The sequence below is a fragment of the Mytilus galloprovincialis genome, chromosome 1 (genome assembly GCF_965363235.1).
Source record: "Mytilus galloprovincialis chromosome 1, xbMytGall1.hap1.1, whole genome shotgun sequence".
Taxonomy (NCBI): domain Eukaryota; kingdom Metazoa; phylum Mollusca; class Bivalvia; order Mytilida; family Mytilidae; genus Mytilus; species Mytilus galloprovincialis.
Genome location: NC_134838.1, coordinates 111,128,319 through 111,150,621, shown reverse-complemented (window position 1 = coordinate 111,150,621; position 22,303 = coordinate 111,128,319). Strand labels below are relative to the sequence as shown.

General features: G+C 33.0%; 1 protein-coding gene and 1 long non-coding RNA gene across 2 annotated transcripts; one reads left to right on the top strand and one right to left on the bottom strand.

Annotated features, from left to right (window-relative positions):
• Positions 1-851: 851 nt before the first annotated feature.
• On the bottom strand, positions 852-21,726 carry LOC143051546 (uncharacterized). Its single transcript, XM_076224445.1, has 12 exons — positions 21,568-21,726; positions 19,564-19,688; positions 18,885-18,936; positions 17,846-18,040; positions 17,127-17,366; positions 16,512-16,697; positions 15,595-15,777; positions 14,289-14,459; positions 12,760-12,910; positions 3,825-3,979; positions 3,046-3,396; positions 852-1,731 (listed from the first exon to the last, which is right to left on the bottom strand). The coding sequence occupies exons 1-12, from the start codon at positions 21,706-21,708 to the stop codon at positions 1,510-1,512; spliced, it is 2,172 nt and encodes a 723-aa protein (XP_076080560.1). The 5' UTR covers positions 21,709-21,726; the 3' UTR covers positions 852-1,509.
• On the top strand, positions 6,164-10,788 carry LOC143051524 (uncharacterized). Its single transcript, XR_012970824.1, has 2 exons — positions 6,164-6,320; positions 8,462-10,788. It is a non-coding gene; the product is annotated as an uncharacterized LOC143051524 (long non-coding RNA).
• Positions 21,727-22,303: the final 577 nt, after the last annotated feature.

Sequence of the window (22,303 nt, the reverse complement as noted above, 5' to 3'; positions counted from 1 at the left end):
TATTGTCATTTTGTTTATTTTCTTTGGTTACATCTTCTGATATCAGACTCGGACTTCTCTTGAACTGAATTTTAATGTGCGTATTGTTATCCGTTTACGTTTCTGGATTGACTAGATGTATAAGGGGAGGGTTGAGATCTCATAAACATTTTTAACCCCGCCGCAATTTTGCGCCTGTCCCAAGTCAGGAGCCTCTGGCCTTTGTTAGTCTTGTACTATTTTTAATTTTAGTTTCTTGTGTACAATTTGAAGTTTAATATGGCGTTCATTATCACTGAACTAGTACATATATTTGTTTAGGGGCCAGCTTAAGGACGCCTCCGCGTGCGTGAATTTCTCGTTGCATTGAAGACCTGTTGGTGACCTTCTGCTGTTTTCTGCTCTATGGTCGGGTTGTTGTCTCTTTGATATATTCCCCATTTCCATTCTCAATTTTATTTCGAATATATTGCGAATCGTGTTCTTTACCATATACGTCAATCAGATTTAGAGTATTTAAAAAAAATGAAAAAGATTTAATAGAGTTCATAAAGTGTTGTCAATATTTCGAGAACGTTCCACTTTTTCACTCTTCACCACTGTTCGTCATACTTAATTGAAGGAATATTTTTGTTTTCTCATTTCATATAGCATATTCTTTAAGAATAAGTACTGAAAACACATTTATCTCGTATAAATAGATATTCTACGCGTGTGCTCCTCTAATAGTTGACTTGATTTTGTACTCATGTATAGCAAATTTCAAACAGTAAGTAAGAAAGTAAGCAAATAGTTTACTATAGTGTCACGATCAAATATACATCATCATATATAAAAATCTTTAAGACAATTTTGATACATCCCTGTTTTTAAGGCATATGAGACACTTTCATCCTTTTCAAAATAAAAATATATGCAATAATGTATAATATTTGAAAGATGAACTTTTCATACGATATTAGAAATTCTAAAAACTCTTCAAGTTCATTTATACAATCAGTAAACATTAAAAATTGGCTAATAAAACTTAGGCATCATCACAATTCATAATCAAATCAGACATATATGCTACATATCTATACATCTTTTTTTTTAACTTGCTGATCAACAATTTACAACTAGCATCTATAACAAACACGATGGTTTCAGTTTCCATATTGTCCAACCCACATTTTTGAGTAGATACCATTTAATCGAGCCTAACACGATTACCCATATCTGTATATAAGATATGGTATCGTTTTTTTCGTACTTTTTTAAATACAAAATAGCAATTCCACTTACACCGGTATACGTTTTGCTTAAAGCATCTCTCCATTAAGGTCATACTAGTAAGAAGGGGAAAACAATAATTGATACATAAACGATGATTGGACATACTATCAGGTTCAAATAACCAATGCATTTTTTTTTTATTTATTCAACATATTATATACATTAAGCCAATGTTGAAATTGCATAAATTATTCACAACTTGATAAAAGAATCACATTATGGTTCTTTAAAGACATCATTATAATATAATATAATTTACAATAGTGTACAAATTGAGCTTAGTTTACTCCTCTGTTCCCTTTGATCTTTGGTATGCCCACAGTAACATAATGATCCATCTAGACAACATTGACGTGTATTGGAAGAGTCTGGTTTTTCAGCTTTTTCCACAGTATTTATAATTGTATTTGCTGCGGCCATGACGTCATTTGAATTTACAAACATGATAGCTTCTGCCATTTCTGAGGCAACTGATGCCTTGAATAATAATAAAACAAAAAACATTATTCAGAACATGAAATTAAAACAAATCATGTGAAATTAATGCAAAAATGAATAAAAGGAAATCAGTGACATGAATTTATCAATGTCAGCAACCCAACGACACTCACATCGAAAGATGCAACACACAGTCTTCAAAGAATGATAGATATTTCTACATTATATCACCCCTAAATCATACCGTGTCTTAACATTTTGTTAGGGAATTATATGAGGAACCTCATAGATCTACCATCAAAATGTCACAAAAATATTAGTTCAATGATATGGGAATTTCAGTCAATTCAAGGCGCTGTTATAGTTCTCTAGTTCTTATCCAGTTTTAAATGTTTTAAATGACCTCCTGAAAAAAATAATAAAATCACTTAGAACACATCTGATTCCTCAGATGCACATATACATATACTATATATGTCACGTCTATTTATGTGCGAGTTTATTTATTTGGGACATAAACGAGTTTTGTCTTAGAAGGTTAAGCACACCAGAAAGGATAGTATGGTGGCCGGTTAAGGCCATTTCGCGTTTTGCGTTTTCGCCTTTCATATTCTATAGGGCGAAATCGCGAAAACGCGAAATGGCCTTAACCGGCCACCATACTATGCGAAATCGCGAAGTCGAAAACGAGAAAACGCAAAATCGCGAAAAGGCGTTTTCGACTTGGCGTTTTCGCCTTATAGAATATGAAAGACGAAAACGCGAAAACGCGTAATGGCCTTAACCGGCCGTCATAGGATAGGGAAAAAACCTATAAAAACGTCCGTAATGAGGGTTTCAAACTTTATCATATTTTGACGCTTTTTTGTGTAAAATTTACCATGCTGTCAATTTTGTATTTTTGTGATTTTTCTCAGTTTTAAGAACAAAATGCATATTATTTCAACCTTTTTGTTATTAAATGATTAAAAAAAATACATATCCAAGAAATTTGAAAAGACCAAAATGATATGGGATATACATAATTCTTGTAAAATCATTTTTTGTATCCCTCACCAATTTTCTCAAAATTTTGGCTAAAAAATACTGACTTGATTGGTCGTAAAATTTGAAAACTGGATTACTCAAAAACCATTCATTGTAAATACACAATTTTTTCACATAGTTATGTTTGATTATAACATTTTTAAATTTCATTGATATTTTCCACTTGTATCACATGTTTTGGAAATAATTCAAGAACGAGATTTCAACGAGACTGAACGAGACTGAAAAGTCAGAAGAATACATCCTTAAGTAAACGCAAATGTTTTTGCACAACGGTACCGTTTCTATACCAAAACAAAGATATACCTGGTACGTTGTCCATTTCCCCCGTCTACCACTTTCCTCCCCTATATAAGCAGCTACAGCTGAAGCTAAGATGGTCGCAACAAATGATCCAACTGCCTTCTGAATATCCATTTCAACATCTGCTTTACAACGTTCTATGTTATTATCACATTTTGGCCCATTGGAAGTGTATGCTAAATCCTCTGTTTTCGTCATTTTTTGTTTAATTACAGGTTTATCTATTCTCAATTGTAGCTTAGCATCATTTGCACTACATTTGACTGTTTTAATATTCGGTTGTGTATGTATACTTTCTGTACTCGAGCTGGTAGGTTTATCAGTGGTCTTAACATTCCAAGTAATATCTTTACGCTTAAATTATATTAAAAGAAAAACGGTAAAACATAAATGTATTCTCAATCATAGTACGCCATCTAAAAAAAAACATATTTGAAACTTACATACTGTATGTTTGTAGTTGACATAAAATAATAGAAAACCAGGAATATGGGATATCCATCCATGACACAAAATCAATGCATGCACAGCAACAACAGAAAAATTACACACAAAAAGCAAAATGCCGAAAAATCATCATCTAGCATTATAACAGGTAGTCTTAGATCATCTATTTAGAGACGAATATTCTAATAGTTATGTAAATCATGCTCATCTGATAAAAGAATAACAATGTTGATTAAAATATGGAAATTCATCGAGTAACTGATTAGTCATTTATCACTTAAAATGATAAAATTTAGTGAGGTATCGTTCATAATATTTATTTGCAGATAAAATACCTTATTTTTCTTTACAGTTGTTTTTGGTTTTATCATTTCTAATTCTAAAGCCGGCTGTGTTTCTTTTCTATCTATTTCCAAAGATCTCCCTGTTTTACTTTTTAAATAATGTGTCCATTGTTGAATTACATCTTTTTCATCTGTAACTTCAAAATCTAAAATAATTTTGTATATCATTTTAAACATCAATTATATCATCAGTGTCTGTTACTTTCCTTTCTGCATAAACAATGGATTTACTGATATTAAGCCCCAGACCCACTAGACCACGATCGCACCACGCTCACCGCGATCTAAAATAAATTCAGATCGTGGTGAGGTCGTGGTATGTGCGGCATGAAAATGTAAATTGTCGTTGCTTTCACGATGCTACTACGTCCTCATTACGCTTCTACAACGATCCCGATACGATTATACCACGTTCTCGCCGCGCTTATTCTCATAGGCGGATTTAGGGGGGGGGCCGGGGGGCCCGGCCCCCCCCCCCTTTTTGGGAAAAAATTTGGTTGCTTATATAGGGAATCACTGAAGCGTGACTGGAGCGGGCCCCCTCTTAGGTCAGTCAGTGGGCCCCCACTTATGAAAATTTCTGGATCCGCCACTGATTCTGCGACCTAACTACGCTTATCAAGATCTTTTCACGCTCATCACGTTCTCACTACGACCATACCAAGAGTTATCCAATTGCAATACGATCTGAACACGCTTCTACTGCGATTATAGCACGTTCTTACCACGTTCATACCGCGATCTTACTACCGTTCTCATCAATAACGTCAACATCTTGTTCCATATCGACACAGTTCCATTCCTTCTATTTCTGATTAATACGTAGATTTCTCGGAAACAAGACAGTCATGCCATCAAAATCTACTAGAACACGTGGGCGTGGTGGTAGGGGTTGATGTAGAGACAGGGAGCTCTGATAGTAACAATCCTGATCAAGCAGAGATGTCGGACAGACCAATCCAACCTAAATTACAACCTATTACTGGTCTATAAAGCTCAAATGACGATATTTTGGTGAACGATAGAAGAGATGACACAGATGTTTCAATAGAAATAGGAAGATGTGGTATGAGTGCCAATGAAACAACTCTCCATCCAATTAACAATTTACAAAAGTAAACCATTATAAGCCAAGGTAAGGCCTTCAACACGGAGCCTTGTCTCACACCGAACAGCAAGCTATAAACGGCCCCAAGATTACTAGTGCAAACCATTTAAACGGGAAAACCAACGGTCTAATCTATATAAAAACGAGAAGCACGGTAGAGCCGTTAGAGAAAATAAACAAGAAGTCCTAATCACATGCAGACAAACAAAACCTGGAGAGATTTCATATATTTTATGTGAAAATGACAATGAGAATGATGGTCGTAGTATGAACGTAGTCAGGTCGTAAGAAGAGCGTGATGAAGACGGCAAGGGCGTGCTAGAATTGTACTATGGTCATGAACAGCGTGGTATAGTCGTAGTGGAAGCGTAGTTGGGTCGCGGTGAGAATGTGATGGTCGTAGTGAGGTCGTAGTAACGTCGCTATAAGATCGTAGCGCAGTCTCCCCAAATAGAATCACGCTCTCGCTACGATGGTACAGCGACTTTGCGATCTTACTACGATCTTAGTGCGCTCTCACTACGCTTCTACTACGACCTGATTTCGCCACGACTTTTTTGAAAGTTCTAAGTTGGCCACGCTCATCACGATTTAAGACCTCACCATGACCGTGATACGACCTTACTGCAATCTACACGATCGTACTACGATCATCAAAATTTGCAATTTTTTCCCAGATCGTAGTGCGATGGTGGCCTAGTGGGACTGCGGTTTTAAGATGCGTAATTTTAAGTCTTAAATATTTGTCATTTTATACTGGTAGAGAAATTTTAGGGTCGTAAACCAACTTCTCATTTATCAGTAGTAACATATCCTCTGCCCCATATGATAATTACGTACATGTTTACACAATACGACTTCATTGGCAGGAATTAGCTTCTTACACAAAAACTGCTAAAACCATGTTATGATTAAGAACGACAGAAACCAACTCAAATTGACAGACCGATACAAACATGCCTGTATCTCAACCTGCTAGCTATAGGTTCACGCCTACTTTAGATGCAAAAAAAAAGTCGTCCAACTTTTGTGTTTACCAATTATGTCAAACCAAAAATACATAAATATAAAGCGGAGATTTTTTAAAATGTAAGACAAATATGTAAAAAAAAAAATATCAACTACGTACTCATGTTATCTTTGCCGAAACTAAATGTTAAAACTTCTGTTAAATAACGAAAGCTTAAATGATTTGCCTTTTACGGTAGTAATATATTTTTTTTTATTGAGGAACAAAAAACTTATCTATCGTTGATATTTATACAGTAGTCGATAACACATTTTAAAAGGAAGAAAAATACTGATTATTCAAACAGCTTTCCATACATTTATCAGTTGATATTGACTGAACTTTGAATTGTTCGCCCATCTTAAATTTGGTAGGTGTTTATATACTTTTTACTTCAGCATGTACATCATTAGTTTATACTAGTTTTTCTCAGAAACTTTTGATTTTTTGTAATTAATAGTTGTGTTTTTCAAATTGATTTTTCTGATATTATTTTTTATGTCATACATCAATGTTCAATAACAAGTTGAATTCAAAAGAAAGATATTTTGTTTATTATGTTTTATTTCATCGATTGTTTGTGATAATTAGAACTATTTTTAGAAAGGTATACCATATAGTTATGAAAGGTACCAAGCTTATAATTCAATACGCCAGACGCGCGTTTCGTCCACATAAGACTCATCAGAGACGATCAGATCAAAATAGTTAGAAAGCTAATCAAGTACAAAGTTGAAGAGCATTGATGACCTTAAATTCCAAAAAGTTGTGCAAAATACGGCTAAAATTATCTATGCCTGGGATAAAAAAAATCCTTAATACTTCGAATAATTCTTACTTTTGCAAACAATAAATTTATAAAAATGACCACATAATTGATATTTATAGTGTTGACTACTTGGCTGGTGATATCCTCGGGACAAAATGTCCGCCAGCAGTGGCATCGACCTAGTGGTGTAAATAGTTATCAACGGTACTAGTCTTATGATTTAATAAGCCAGGCACGCGTTTTCTCCACACAAGACTTATCAGTGACGCTCAGATCAAAATATTTAGAAAGCCAAACACGTACAAAGTTGAAGAGCATTGATGAACCAGAATTTAAAAAAAGTTTTGTGCGGCTAAAGTTATCTATGTCTGGGATAAGAAACTCTTTAGTATTTCGAATAGTTCATACTTTTGCAAACCTCAAATTTATAAAAATGATTATATATTGATATTCATGTCAACACCGAAGTGCTCATTACTGGGCTAGGGATACCATCGGGGAAGAAACGTCCACCAGCAGTGGCATAGTCCCAGTGGTGTAAATAGTTATCAAAGGTACAAGGCGTATGGTTTATAATTGATATTTATGTCAACACCGAAGTGCTGACTACTCTTTTTATTACACATATTTGGGTTTTGTATGAATACTCGATACCAAATCTTACAATTTTGAACAACTTGTTGCTTGAAAAAAGTCCTGGGCTCATTAGTTTTATTTTATTTTTGAAAAAGCATGATTTCAGGTACATTTTGGCAAATTGTAAATAACTCTATGGATTGAAATTTAGACCATGATAATCTATCTGAAGTTGTTCTCTGTTGATGTAAAATATTAAGTATGATTCGTAACAATACAGAAACAGGACCGTAATAATTGGTGTTCATTAAGTCCCCACTGATATTCCGATTACTGGACTATACGGAATCTCCATAACGAACAAAAATTTAAGTGTTGTTATCATATCAGAACAGGTCAGAGCAGATCAAAACGACATATTTTTTTCTTCTTTTTTGGGGGTCAAAAATATGACATAAAAGAGATAGATTACATATATAAACATTCTGACTTTTTTCACCAGACTAGCAGTCAGCACTTCTGTGTTGACTGGAGTTATCATTGAAATGTTCATAATTATAAATTATCTGTGAACAAAAATTTGAATTGCCGAAATACTAAGGTTTTTCTACCTGAGGAATAGATACCAAGATTGAAAATTTATATTAACGCCAGACGCGCGTTTCGTCTACAAAAGACTCATCAGTGACGCTCGAATAAAAAAAATGTAAAAAGGCCAAATAAAGTACGAAGAGGACCAAAAATTCCTAAATGTTTTGCCAAATAAAGTTAAGGTAATCTATTCCTGAGGTAGAAAAGTCCTAGTATTTCAAAAATTCAAAATTTTGTTAATAGACAATTTAGTAGTGAAAGAATGGATAAAAAAACAAAACAAATTTATATTCATTTGGGTATTTTGTGCAGCTTTGGAAGCCAGTACATAGTTGGACTGTGGAAAATTAATTTCTTTTATTATAGACATTTTCTTTACGTCGTTTAGCGGTAATTACGTAACAGTATATTTGATATCGCTACTTAGCGACGATATTGTGATCATATGTAGTTTAAATATGGGCCTGCTTCGGTTCTTCTTATAAATTTACAGCTACAAGTTTATGTTTGTTAGCAATGTCATTTTCCTTAAACTGAGTCATACATGATTACATTCAGTGACTTTCTTTCTTCAGAATGCTGAAATGGCTACAGCTGGTTTTTGTGATCAATGCTCAGAATGGAACAAGTCATTATCAGCAACAAAGTATTGCTTCGACTGTGAAGAAAGACTCTGTGCAGACTGTGCTGAAACACATGACCTTTTTAAATCATTAACATCTCATAATGTAATTGATTTGTCATCTGTCGATTCCAATAACCTAACATTTGCGATGAAACACTGCAACTTCCATTCAGATACGGTTTTGGATTGTTACTGCATAGATCATCAAATCGTTTGCTGTAAAAACTGCATTCGTCATAACCACAGAAAATGTCAAAACGTTCTTCCATTAGAACATGCGTCGAAGGATGTAAAAAGTTCTGCATTGTTCTTCGACATTGTGCAGAACATGAAGCATATGATAAAAACACTAACGGATTTAATCGATAACCGAGAGTCGAACTTACAACGTCTTGCAAAAAGTAAATCATTTATAAGAAAACAGATCCGTAAAGTCAAATCTCGACTATTGAAACAAATCGATAATCTAGAAATCGATCTTCAGGCTAAACTGTCAAATCTCAAACGGAATCACGCCATCGAAATCAACAAACAAAAAGAAGACATACTACACGTTTTGGACAGCTTAAAAGCAACTGGTAATGAAATTAATTTCCTAAAAGATCATGGATCAACAACTCAGCTATTTATAGCCTTGCATCAACAAGAACCTATTATCCATAGCACCGATGAAAAAGTTCTGCAAATGGTCTCTAATTCAAAAGAAATTGATATAACATTTGATGAAAAGAAAGAAATAAAGATTGAATCTTTCGAACCACTGTCAGACACTTTTAACCCTTGTCAAGTTCAATACACGTCACGGAAATTCCAACAGGCTCAGAGCATGGCAGAACCAACACAGATCATGGTAGAACAAACGAAACGTATAACTGAGTTTCAAATAGATACTGAATTAAAACTGAAATTTAGGGTCAATTATAACATAACAGATTTATCAATCACAGACGATGATAAGCTGCTCTTGGCGAATTGTTCTCCCTCCGTTTCAAAACTATATGTCTACAGAGACTGTACGAATTATGAAACAGAGATAAATTTTTATTGTAATCTTTTAGGTGTTGCGGTTATACCTGGTATGGACAGAGCTGTTGTTACACTTCCTTCCAAGATGTCCATACAATTTATAAACACTAAGCAGATGACAAAGAGCAACATAGTTAATGTTAAATTTGAATGTTGTGGAATCACTGCTGGACGTGACAAAATTTACGTTGGGGGTACATATGGTACTATCAAAACATTAGACACCAATGGAACAATTCTTAAATCAATTAAAAACGGAAGTGGCATTATTTACTTTATTTTACATGATGATATTCGTGAACAGTTTATTATTAGATGTCATAACAAACTTCTTTGCGTCAACTTTGATGGAACACAAGTATACAGTGCGGATGAGTCAGGAGTAGCAGGAGTAACACGGGATAGACGTAATAACTTTTATTTCGGTAATTACCATACCAACACCATACAAAGATTGTCACCAGATTGGATAGATTGCGCAACACTGCTAAACGAAGTAGATGCCATTAATCATCCATATGGAATGTGCTTTAACAACAACTTTTCCAAACTGTTTGTTGTTAATAACTTCTTGAAGTCCGTATTTGTATACACATTCAAGTAATGACATTTCAGTAGCGCACTCGGGATTCCATTTATTTCTTGTTTGTAATGTTTGACGATAACAGACACATTATTTAGTATTTTTCATTTTCAAGCTATTTATCATGATATACTATTTAGAAAAAAAATTAAAGAAAAAAAAATACAGATTTATTTGGTATAAAACAAAAAGTTATCTTAATTAGTTTGTGACTATATTTTATACTTTTTATCTTTTATTTTTATCAGATCTAAAATCTAAAACTTGTAAATGAATAGATTAATGATAAATCAGAGTGGCTACGAAAAAAAATTCGTTGTCCTAATTCCAGTTTTTTTTTTAAATGACATTGTTTATCGAAACCCATAAATTGAAAGTTTTCTATGAACTACACGTCAGGGATACTCATGATTTGGCCACAATAATGTGTCATGGGAAATAATGTTGCACCCCATGTTCTAAGTGGTAAATTTTTAAGTCATTCCTTCGGAACTGTACGCCATGATGACCATGCGATGGTTGATTGTAATGGAATATCTTTGCAAAGATGACAGCGGATATGTTCCACTTGTCGGAACCACAATCTAGTCTTCAAAATTATTTTTTTTACCTAGAAATCGGATATTATATATGCTGCGTCTGGCGCAAATACAAAATATTAATCCTGGTATCTGTGATGAGTTTAGTTTATTGATACAATTTTGACGTCAAATTTTAATAATCATCATGATGAGTTGATAATTAGAATTAGTACAGTAGCAAACATTACAAGATCCTCAGGGTAAAAACTTGGTAATATGAAATGAATATAAACCCTGCAATGTGAAATGTCTGAAATGCACAGCCATTGTTTTTAAACTTTAAGTTGACATGGTAAACGTCTACAGCAAGACATGTTCATACCCGGAAACATTATTCTGACTCCGAGTAGAAAAGTTCGTTTCAATTTCTCATAATTGTTTCGTGATAAGTGGAGAAACTACATATACCACCTTTCGGGACTGTGGTTTGAGTCCGCCAGAGATCGCACCAACAAACCCCAGCACTTGAAGCACAATATCACACGAGAAAAAAGACTTTCAAATATATATAAATCAAATCAGTTTGTTTTTGTTTTTGTTGTTGTTTTTATTTGTATTAAGTCACAAGTATCCTTTTGTACTTTTTAGAAAAGCAAATTATATATTACGAATTAACAACTACATAATGAAATAACTTGGTTTAACATTTAAAAACGATCAACCATATTGCGCGTAAAGATCTTAATACCACGGAAACATGTCGCTAGTGCGGTGATATATCAAAACATCGTATTAGTAACCCATTCGTGATAAGACCGTAAACTTATGTTGTCTTTATTCCATTTGCATGGCACTTTTGGTACAGAACTCACTCCAGGTAATCAAGTGAAAAATAGTGTGGATCGTTTACACAGATATCTAAACGACATACGATTGAGCAGATACCATGTTTCTACTGGGAAATGGGAGGGTTCACAATTGGAAAAGTAAGAATTGTCGTTGATTCTAGTTTGAAGTCGTTCATCTGTGTCAATATCGAGGAAAAGTTCAAAATGTAAAGCACTCATTTTTCTTTTTGTTAGTATCCTCCATCTAAATTTCACTTGAGGCGAAAGCAATCGTTTGAATGTTAGTTAATGAGTCACAAAACATGATCAATATATCTGAACGTGAACTTAAAACTTTGCAAGATACTTTTCGTTTTCTTTGAGAAGGTTCTGTATGAATTCTGCAATATGTGAATACACAAACAAGAAAACCAGTACTGGTGTACGATTATTCTTTGATGAAAAGAAAAATATGAAACCTGAACCTTTTGGACCACAATCAAAAACTGTTAATCCTAAAGAATTCTAATGTACACCAAAAACTAAACTTATGGGCAACTTATGAAATCTTTTGTGGCATTGGAATTGAACCATCTACTGATTTATGAGTCCCCTAACTCTGAAAATGTGTTGTCGAAAACAAATTCAGCATTCATTGTGGAAATCAGTGCGATTCTTCACAAAACATTTTTTTTTACCTCAAACATGGACTTTCTGTCACATTTAAAATAAAACCAAAAGACACGGTTAACGGAGACGGTATAGTCAATCTTTCAATTAAGCATGGTCAATACGTAAAGCATAGAAAAATCGAAGGTTTAGATATTACTGCAAAAGTGTAAAGATTTGGTTGAGGTAGACGTTTAGAATTTCAAGAATCCGGATCTGATTGAGGACATTATTTGAAAATACCTCATCACAATATTTCTACGGGCCATCTTTTACTGAAAAAGAACATTAGAAAGATGTTAGTCGAACATTTTGACGACACGGCTGTATGTCGTTCTTTATAAAGAGTTTTGTGTGGTGTTGGTATCCAATATAAACATTAGCATGATTAAAGGTTATCATTGTCCTTTTGTCCATTAATACTGACAAAGAGAAGGGTTGATTTGAGATTCTGAAAAATGAAAAACATTATCTCACTTCTCCAAACACATGAGTTCACATGTTTGCGGAGAAATGCAGGAAGTTTAGATCAATATTGTGAGCAGATTATTTCTCAACACTTGGTATTTTTTGCGATAGATTAAATGTTTTGATTAAAGATGAACATTATTATTTTTTTTACCTTGAAATGGAAACAGTATTTTTACTCTTGTTTCTAATTCTTCTTCAATATCATCTTTCTTTTTGTATCTATTTGTCAACAAAGCAGTCAAAGAACTGGCACCAATAATATTGCATGATCGAAATTGTTCTCCATCAGCAGACAGGTAAACCTTCAAACAAAAAAAATAAAATGGAAAAAAAGGGGAAAGAATGTTTAAGTGCAATTGCAGAAAATGTTAATCGCCTTTCGGTTATTTACTAGATGTTTCTGTAACAAACCTGCCTGACAAAAAATACTCTAAATTTGAAAATCTAAATATGCATGAAGCATGCACACTAGTCTTATGTAATATGCAACCTGCATCAAACATGACATGACTGAACATGGCAATGAGATGAAAGCGAATAGCTAACTAGGGTTTATTTGAATATATCCCATTACTTCTATTACAGTTCAGCGTTATGTCATGCACAGTAAAGTTCTTTTCAGACAATACATTAAACCATCTGAAACCTACATCATATTCTGACCAAAGCAAAACAATGAGCTAAAGTAATGTTCATGCTTTTGTATGTCTACTAGTAGTTATTTATGGACTCTAACTGGTGTGGTATCGATATATCTACTTTCTTCGTGACTTGGATTTTTATTCACAAAGTATTGTTAATTGTTGTTTATATATTTAAAAGCATTATTCCATTTTCACAAGACATTACTCTGTTTGATGTCAGTATAATTAATGAATTTGGTCATAATGCTCTCTGCACTTATGGTTTTTTCTTTCGATAATTGCAGCACTACTTTCTGGATATACCATTTCACTGATATCTAAATATGACAAACATCTTTTCAAAAATAAATATATTTTAGCACATCATTAATACAAATGATGATATCAGTCGGTTATCTCCTTGGTGAAGTATGTTGCTTATAAATCTTCATTATTAATCGTCGGATACCAATTTTTGATTATATTCCTGAGTAAAGGTAAACCACGAGTTGTAATGGTCAACAAAGTACAAAATTTACATAGTTTTGTTTGAATACTTGGGAAAAACTACGAAATGAAACATCAACAAAATACTTTTTTTTCTTTCAATCCATTGGAAAGCACGAAGATTAACGAATCCACAGCATGAGAAAAAAATATATAAAAAAAATCCTCTGGTCAAGTGTATGAAGTGCAGCCATTTATAACATAAGATGTAGTTTTACATTAAACATTACTCACTTTATTTGTGAAAATGAGAAAAAAAATCGAATGATTTAAGTACTTATGAGACAACGTTTTCCATTCTTACCTTTACTAGTAATAATTGAAACCTAACTTAGTAAATAATGAAACTCGTCTAGTGTTATATAGAATTGATATCATAATGAATATTTCAAATAATTTCATATTCGCTGCATTTTGAAATAATCATTTAGTAGAATACCGCAAATACTTAGCTATCCAAAATAACTGATGACAGAACGAAAGCTTATATGTTGGCAAATTTGTACTATACATCCATCAAACTTGATATTACGTGTATATATCTTGTTACCTGATAATTTAGTTCTTGCCAGATTGAAACGTGATTTAAAAAACAATCCAGTGCTAAACCAACAGTCATCCAAAGTGTTTTACATGCTTCTTCAAAACTAGAATATAAATCGATATCTGTTCGAACAAAATACTCCAAGGACTCATTCTGTGTTGTTATATAGATATAAACCTGAAAATGAATTAAAACAAGAGTATCAAATTAAACCCACTGAACACATGACAACCAATAATAGACGTGAAGGTGCAATTTAATTTGGTTAACAAGCCGAGAGAGAACAGTTTGACTCACACCACTATCCAAGTTTAGGGAGATGGGTTTTGCAACAGCAAACATGTTTAACCCCATCATTTCTGTATGTGCCTACCCCAAGTCATGAGCCTGTAATTCATTTAGGGTTGTTTGTTGCTTGATATCATTTGTGTTTTCGTTTATGTTTTTGTACATAGATCAAGCCGTTAGTTTTTAGTTTTGAATTGTTTTGCTTTTATCATTCCGAGACCTTAAAGTTTGATAACTTGCTATATGTTATGGGATGATGGCCGTACAGTGACTTATAGTTGCTAACAATAACATCTATTGGTTTTTCGTGGAGAGCTGCCTGTCTGGCAGTTGTATCACATCTTCTTATTTTTTTATATGTTTGCAAAAGTATTTGAACTAGTTTTAACTGAAATCAGCTCTGTGTCTATGAATAACGAGCAAGCTCCTCGCTATTGTTATGATTAACCAGTTATCAAAGGTACCAGGATTATAATTTAGTACGCCAGACGCGCGTTTCGTTTTCATAAGACTCATTAGTGACGATCACATCAAAATATTTATAAAGCCAAACTAGTACAAAGTTGAAGAGCATTGAGGATCCAAAATGTCAAAAAAGTTATGCGAGATACGGCTAAGGCAATCTTTGCCTGGGATACAAAAACATTTAGTTATTCGAAAAATTCAAAGTTTTGTAAACAGGAAATTTATAAAAATGACCACAATATTGATATTCATGTCTATACCGAAGTGTTGACTACTGGGCTGGTGATACCCTCGTGGACGAAACGTTTAAAATTACCTCATTGTATTACAAACAGTTTCAGAAAATTTCAATTAAAAAATTATGAAGTCCCTCAGCATTCACACATGTTTCATAGCAGATTAGGTAAAATTCGAGGGCACAACGTTGTAGTACATTAAAAATCTTATTCAAGAGTGTGTATGGTTGTATTTAGAATAAAGATGCACCAGATGCATCAAGAAACAGCGTATGGTCATTAATTGTAAACTCGTAACAGAATTAGTTTTGTTTAAAACTTACATCTTTAATTCGCAGTAATATGCCAGACTTCCATCCATAATAGTAATTATTTACATATTTATAAACAAAATATACAGCACCAATGTATCTTTCTAAACACCCCGGTGGTACACCTTGGGGAAATAATACTTTCAACTTGAGTTGTATATCAGATGTCTGAAGGTCATCATACCAGTTTAAAGACTGTAAAATAAATATTATCTGATAACTTATGTATCTGTTACAAGGTTTGAGTTGTGTACAGATCATATTATGGTCATTATTGTCATAAATAACGAACAATATTATATATGCCAGCAAGGGAGAAATCTCATTCTTTTCTTCATCCAGCTCCACTTTTTATATTCGGGTTCACAAAGGTCATGATGTCACTTAACGGTTGACCACATTACATGTATGTTGGCATGCGTTAAAAAAACCTTCTTCTTTACTGTTTTTAACGCTTGATGCAAGCGATAATCCTATTCAAGGAGATCCTTGACGGAAACCCTGGAAATCGAATCATTTGAAAGAAATATACTCCATATACAGCCGCTGCTAAAACGTGACTGCACAGAAATGGCGAGTTCACAATGTTAAATTGTTAAAATCTCGTTTGTTAAGATGTTTAGGTCTCCACCAACCCATAATTGATTAATAAAAGCGGCAGTAGTTAACAAATGCTCTTAAATTAACTAGGGTGAGAAAATTCAAGGCAACAAATAGAAACTGATGGAATTGCAGGAACTCTAAATAGATCTATACATTGTACGTCGACAGAGTAAGCGTCTACAGCTATCCATGCATCACTCACCATTCTAAAATGACAATTTTCATAAAATATAATTTGGCTACTGGGCGCATAATCCACTCGGGAAATTACATTTTCTCATATTCATTAACTATTTGAACATTTAGTACAATCTTTTATAAGTTACCGGTTTTAAGTCGTTCATTTTTCCCATCATCAAAAGAGACAGTTGGTCAACTGATGACAATTGAGGGTAATCCTTTAAACTGATAACATCACTAAACATTGACATCTTTTTATAGGGCATCAGAAGGCCAAATCTCTCCATCTCTGTAGATACAAGTAGAATTTGGTCTTTATTAGACAACAAGTCCTGTAAGTGAAAAAAGAAAATAAAGACAAGTTATAAGGCAACTCTGCATTTAAAATATTGTTTACACTATCGATTTAATTGGTATATTTTCTCATACTGTAAGAACAGAAGTGGTCTTAGTTAATGTTTCAAATAAGGGCATGGTAAGAATTAAAGGTAAAAACATGACTGCCTATTATAAGCACATATACGGATGTATACGTAAAAAACTGCAAATTAGGTACAGTTTGAGATTGTGATAAATGAATTATCCCACTTGATATGTTGAGTTAAGTACACTTGTTTCGTACTAATACATTTTTACAATTTTACTTCTGCTTTTGTTTTAAATTATTCTGTATCTTTTCATTATGAAATAGTATAAGGGATGCCAGAAAAATCTTGCATCAATACGTCACATATTATTATAGAAAAATCATGATAAACTACCTGCCATAGTAGTGGTAGAAGACATTGTCTAAGTAAACCATTAATTGGAATGTCTTCTAAAACTTTGACCAGAGACTCTCTGTCTGGTCTGTCTTGATGCCAGAATCTGTTTGGTGCAATATGAAATGTCTTGTTACAGCTGTCAATGTGAATAGCATAGACAAGTTTTAGAAACAGCTGTGGATTCACACAGATGAAATCACCTTCGTTATGGTAGCATCCATGTTTTAGTATTAATCCCTAAAATAATATTTCAGTGTTTGTAACTTAGAACAGATTTGAAAGTGATTGGAAATAAATTATTTCTTATTTTATTCTAGTTTTGATATGTATGCATAATTATGATTCTTAACCTTATCAAAGATACCATTAGTATACAGTAATTGAGTAAGCCAGATGTTGCTTTGTCTACAAAATAGCCATCGGTAGAGGTTGTATCAAATAAATTGAAGGCGAAATTAATTACGAACCTGAACAGAATCAAGAGTATCTTAAAGATCCCCAAAAATCAACCAAATATTGTGTTCATCAGCGAATGAGGTAAAAACCCATCAGCATTTTGAAAGTTTTAACATTCTACGAAAGACTAATTTACAAAAAAGTGACTGTCACAAGAGCGCCGAATATTTGGATAGACATACCAAAGTTATTCCTTTTTATAAACGGAACATCACGTATATTTCAATAACATAACAAGAATACAGAACTGGATAACATACCTGCGCAGTTAAACGGTTCAATAGATTTTCATTGTCAGCTAGTGTCACAATTTTGTTATAATCAAGTGTAGAACAGAAAACAACATCCTTTCTTTGTTTGAGTATAGTATTTTTTAATTTCTTCAGATTGTCCATTCCTGTAATCACTTTGTCTTTTTCTTCTCTCAAAAGTGTGATTAATATTGTCAGAAAACCCTGTATAAGATTGAAATAAGTCTTGAGAAATATATTTTGGTAGTTTAAAATATGTCTTAATGCAAATGAAAAAGTATAATGGTACTAGTGTAGCAATACATTGTAATAACGGTTGATTGTTTTTCATGTTTGTTTTTTTATTTCTGATAATTTCAAGAAAAATGTAATAATTGTTTTGGTATTTTTTAAATGCAATGCTTATACATAATTTAACATATTTTGACTGTCGAACTTTGTGTATTGGTCATACAATATTCATGAACACTGGCAGTGTCCCCTAAAATCATTTATAAAACGTGTATATGCAATATTCGCTTTTCGTTCATTGTTTTGTACATAAATCAGTCCGTTAGTTTTCTCGTTGAATTGTTTAACATTTGTCATTTCGGGGGCTTTTTATAGCTGACTATGCGGAATGAGTTTCGCTCATTGATGGAGCCGCACGGCAAGACATAGTTATTAACTTGCATCCCATTTGGTCTCTGGTGTAGAGTTGTCTCATTGACATTCATATCACATCATTCTTTTTTTTTTATATATCAATTCCTGAACAATACGACAACTTTCTTTCCCTTTCTTTTCTTGTACTTTCAATGTTAATTACGTTTTGCAGTTTATGGTGCTTTGTCAAGAGATAAAGGATAATCAAAAAGACATATTTTGATACTCACACACTAAATACAGTAACCAATGAAAAAATACCAAACTAATCCGTTGAATGATATTATTTTTTGTTATGACATACTCATTGAATAATATTCTTTTTTTATGACAAACTGTCTTCCCTTATTTTCCGTTAGTTATCGTCTGATTTCTGAGAGTAAAATTTGTTTGAATTGTCTACCTTTTCTCCAGCAGTATGTAGTTTGTGGTAAGTTCTAGGAATTCTGATAACTCTGAAATAAGTATGAAGAAATATTTGTATTCAATTTGGGAACTAGATCCTCTACTTAGAGATAAAACTGAGTTGTGTATTTTATCGGAAATATTTTAAGGTATAAGAAATTTTTCTCGCCGACTGATAAACATGATATTGCTTTGGTATTTGTTTAACATGAACTTTAACATGGCAACCAGTTCATTTGGAAAGCTTTTACGCAATTATATAGCGCAGTTTGTGTTGCTTTGTTTTGCAGTATACTATGAATTTCTTTGTGGTTTTACTCAGACTTTGATCTTTATCCCAGTTTTATCTAAATTAAGGCAACATTAGCTTACCCATATTCAATCTCATACATCGATTAAGAAGATATAAAACCAGATAAAACAAGCCCGGAGGGAATTGCACAAACTTCAAAATGAGCTAGACTGGTCGCGTCAACAAAGTAAGCGTCTCCTGCAATACATTTATCACCCGTCATGAGAATTCTCGTTCAATCAGAATGTCGCGATCGGGAACAGGATATTTCAAACATTGGTTAACAATGGTTTTATTTAAGGCGATTGATTTGACAAGAATTTCGCTCATTTAGGAATAATATGCATTTCATTTATAAAAATCAACTAATTACAACTATACTTACTGGGGTTGGCTTTGCTTGGAAGTGTTAAGACTTTCATCGAGAACTTCAAAGGTTTGTACTGTTTGTTGTATGACATCCGACGTGGAATTTTGCGATAAATTCGTGATAATAACATGTTGAATGCCCTGTTTAAACAAGAACACTTTCTAAATAACAATTTTCACACATTTAACAATTAAAAAAATTATTTGTAAAAGAAACTTATGAAAGGCAAACAATTCAAATAAAAGCTAAAAAAAATATGACAAGGTTTCAATGGCTATTTAGGTGATACATGCACATGCATACATGTGAACGAGCAACACTTGAACTTATTATTATGTAGTAATGAATCAAGTAACTTCAACGCATGTCCCTCAAACATTCTTTTTGATCCTATATATTGCGTGTGTCTATCGGTAATAAGGCTACTGTCTGAATTTCACGAGAAAATGCATCGTTGAGCCTTTTTAAGCATTGAGCAATTACAAGCATCCTTTGGTGCATTTTTAAAAGATTTATTTTACTGATTGCTATGTATGCTAGGTATTTATAGTGTGCAATATCAATATAATAGAGTGAATTTCTATTTATAGCATTTTTTTTTTCGTCATTAATTTTCTTTTTTACTCTTTATTAAGAAGTATATTCCAGGTCAAAACAAGACCAGTAGTCATATCTGCATGTATTTTAGTGAGATTTTTTTCCTTTAGAGAATTTGTTGTTATGTTATATGCTGAATAAGGTAGAAACAAGAGAAATTCATAACTTGTCTTGGCTAGGGGTGATTAAGATCCTAAAGGTTGGTATCGAGCAATCTATTGTTGACTTGTATATTTTGTTTTGATATTTAAAAATTATTGTTGATCATCTAAACGAGATTGATATTCTCGTTTGAGCCGATACGTCAAAGGTGAGAAAAGCAATCGAGTTGAGGTGACCAATGATAATTTGTTTATTGCTATTTACCTATGACGACGTTGTAAATTTGATTGACAACGGGCATGTGTGCACTTAGTTTCTAGCGATAACTTTTCTTATCATATACTTAGAATAAATAACATATGATTTTTACCGTATGATAATAGCATTAAATTAAAGTATTTTCCATATTTTTCGAATTGGTGCTTAGCGGGCTGATATGAAAAGTTTATCACATGCTTCGATTGTTATCACATGCCTTTCCGTAACGTTATCACATGGCATTCCGGTGATAATCGGCAAATTCCGGAAAATACACCTCAATGCTACGTTTTCAGTAAAAAACATTACAAAGTAGTGTACAAAACAATTATTTGAATACTGGAAAGTATATTGTGTAAAATAATTAAATTTAATTTAAAAAAACAAATATAAAAAAAATATTAAATAAATGCATTTTTTAAGTTTTTCTGAAACATAATTTAGAAAGTTACTTTAAAAAAAAGTTGACTTTTCCAAACAATGTTCATTATGTATATTGTTGAATTATTTTTTTGTCGATTCGTCCATATTAAAATGTGTTTTTTTTTTCTCTGTTGAGGCATATGATAGAAAGATTTCATATTGAATGTATCAAATTGTGGGTCCGACGTCCGTGAACTTTTTACTCTTTCAACTTCTTTTCGGGAACCAGGTAGAAGGATCAATATATGCATCTGTTATTTTTCTCTACTGTTGAAGCATATGATAAAAAGATCATAACATGTCATTTTTCATATCGCATGTATTATCAGCCCTCGGTCAATATCAACCCTCGAGCCATGCGGCTCTTGGGCTGATATTGAACCTAGGGCTGATAATACATGCGATATGAAAAATGCCATGTAATAATCTGATAATATCACTCTACTGTGCTGATAAAGGAAATTATCAGTCAGTAAGATCAATGGCAAATTTCGTAAAACAGCGATAATTTATTGTATTGTTCAGATACAGTCCCAATGCCGTATACTCCCCACATTCTTCAGTCAATATTGTCAATCCTCAAAATTTTGCTATCATTCTAAGTGTTTAATATGAGTGCGCTTACATCTCAAAACATACCTTGAAAGCAAAATTTCTCCATACGTTGGCAATCTTCTCCGTTGCTGTAATGTCTTCATTACTTACTATGATGATAACAATGGCATACTGGTTTATAAATAGTTGAGATATTCCTTGGCTGAGCTGTAAAACATTTATCATTGAGAAAAAAACCCAGAAAATATTTATTTTTCAATGATTTAAAATGTGATAATACGTGATGTTTATATAGAAAGCGTTTCATCAATTAATTAATTTCCACCACAGCTGTTTAGATCTATTTATTTATGTTCGCTGGTATTGCATCCAGTTACAAACTATAAAAATAAAATAAAAATAGAAAGTACTCCTGAGAAATATGTTGTGCAAGAATTCGAACATATTCGAACTCATTAATTGCAGATAATTTTCTGTTACAGACTTTATCCATGGCTGCTTTGACATTAATACCAGCCTCCAGTTCATCGATATTTTAAGCAATCTCCCAGATATTGGATAACATACCACCTATCTTTTAATAAAAATTAAAATTACAAATAACGAAAATCTGCTTTATAACGTATCCAAAACTAACAGGGGCGTAGCTGCCGTTAGGCACTTTAGGCACGTGCCTACACATAATTTTTTCACAAATATTTTTTTTTTGTTTGGAAAATTTAATATTATGCCTACTTGTAGAGAGAATACCACTATTTGAGGAGTTCGTAGTTGGTCTACTGAAAGGCAAAGTTTCTGCTCCTTTCCAATAATCCCTCAT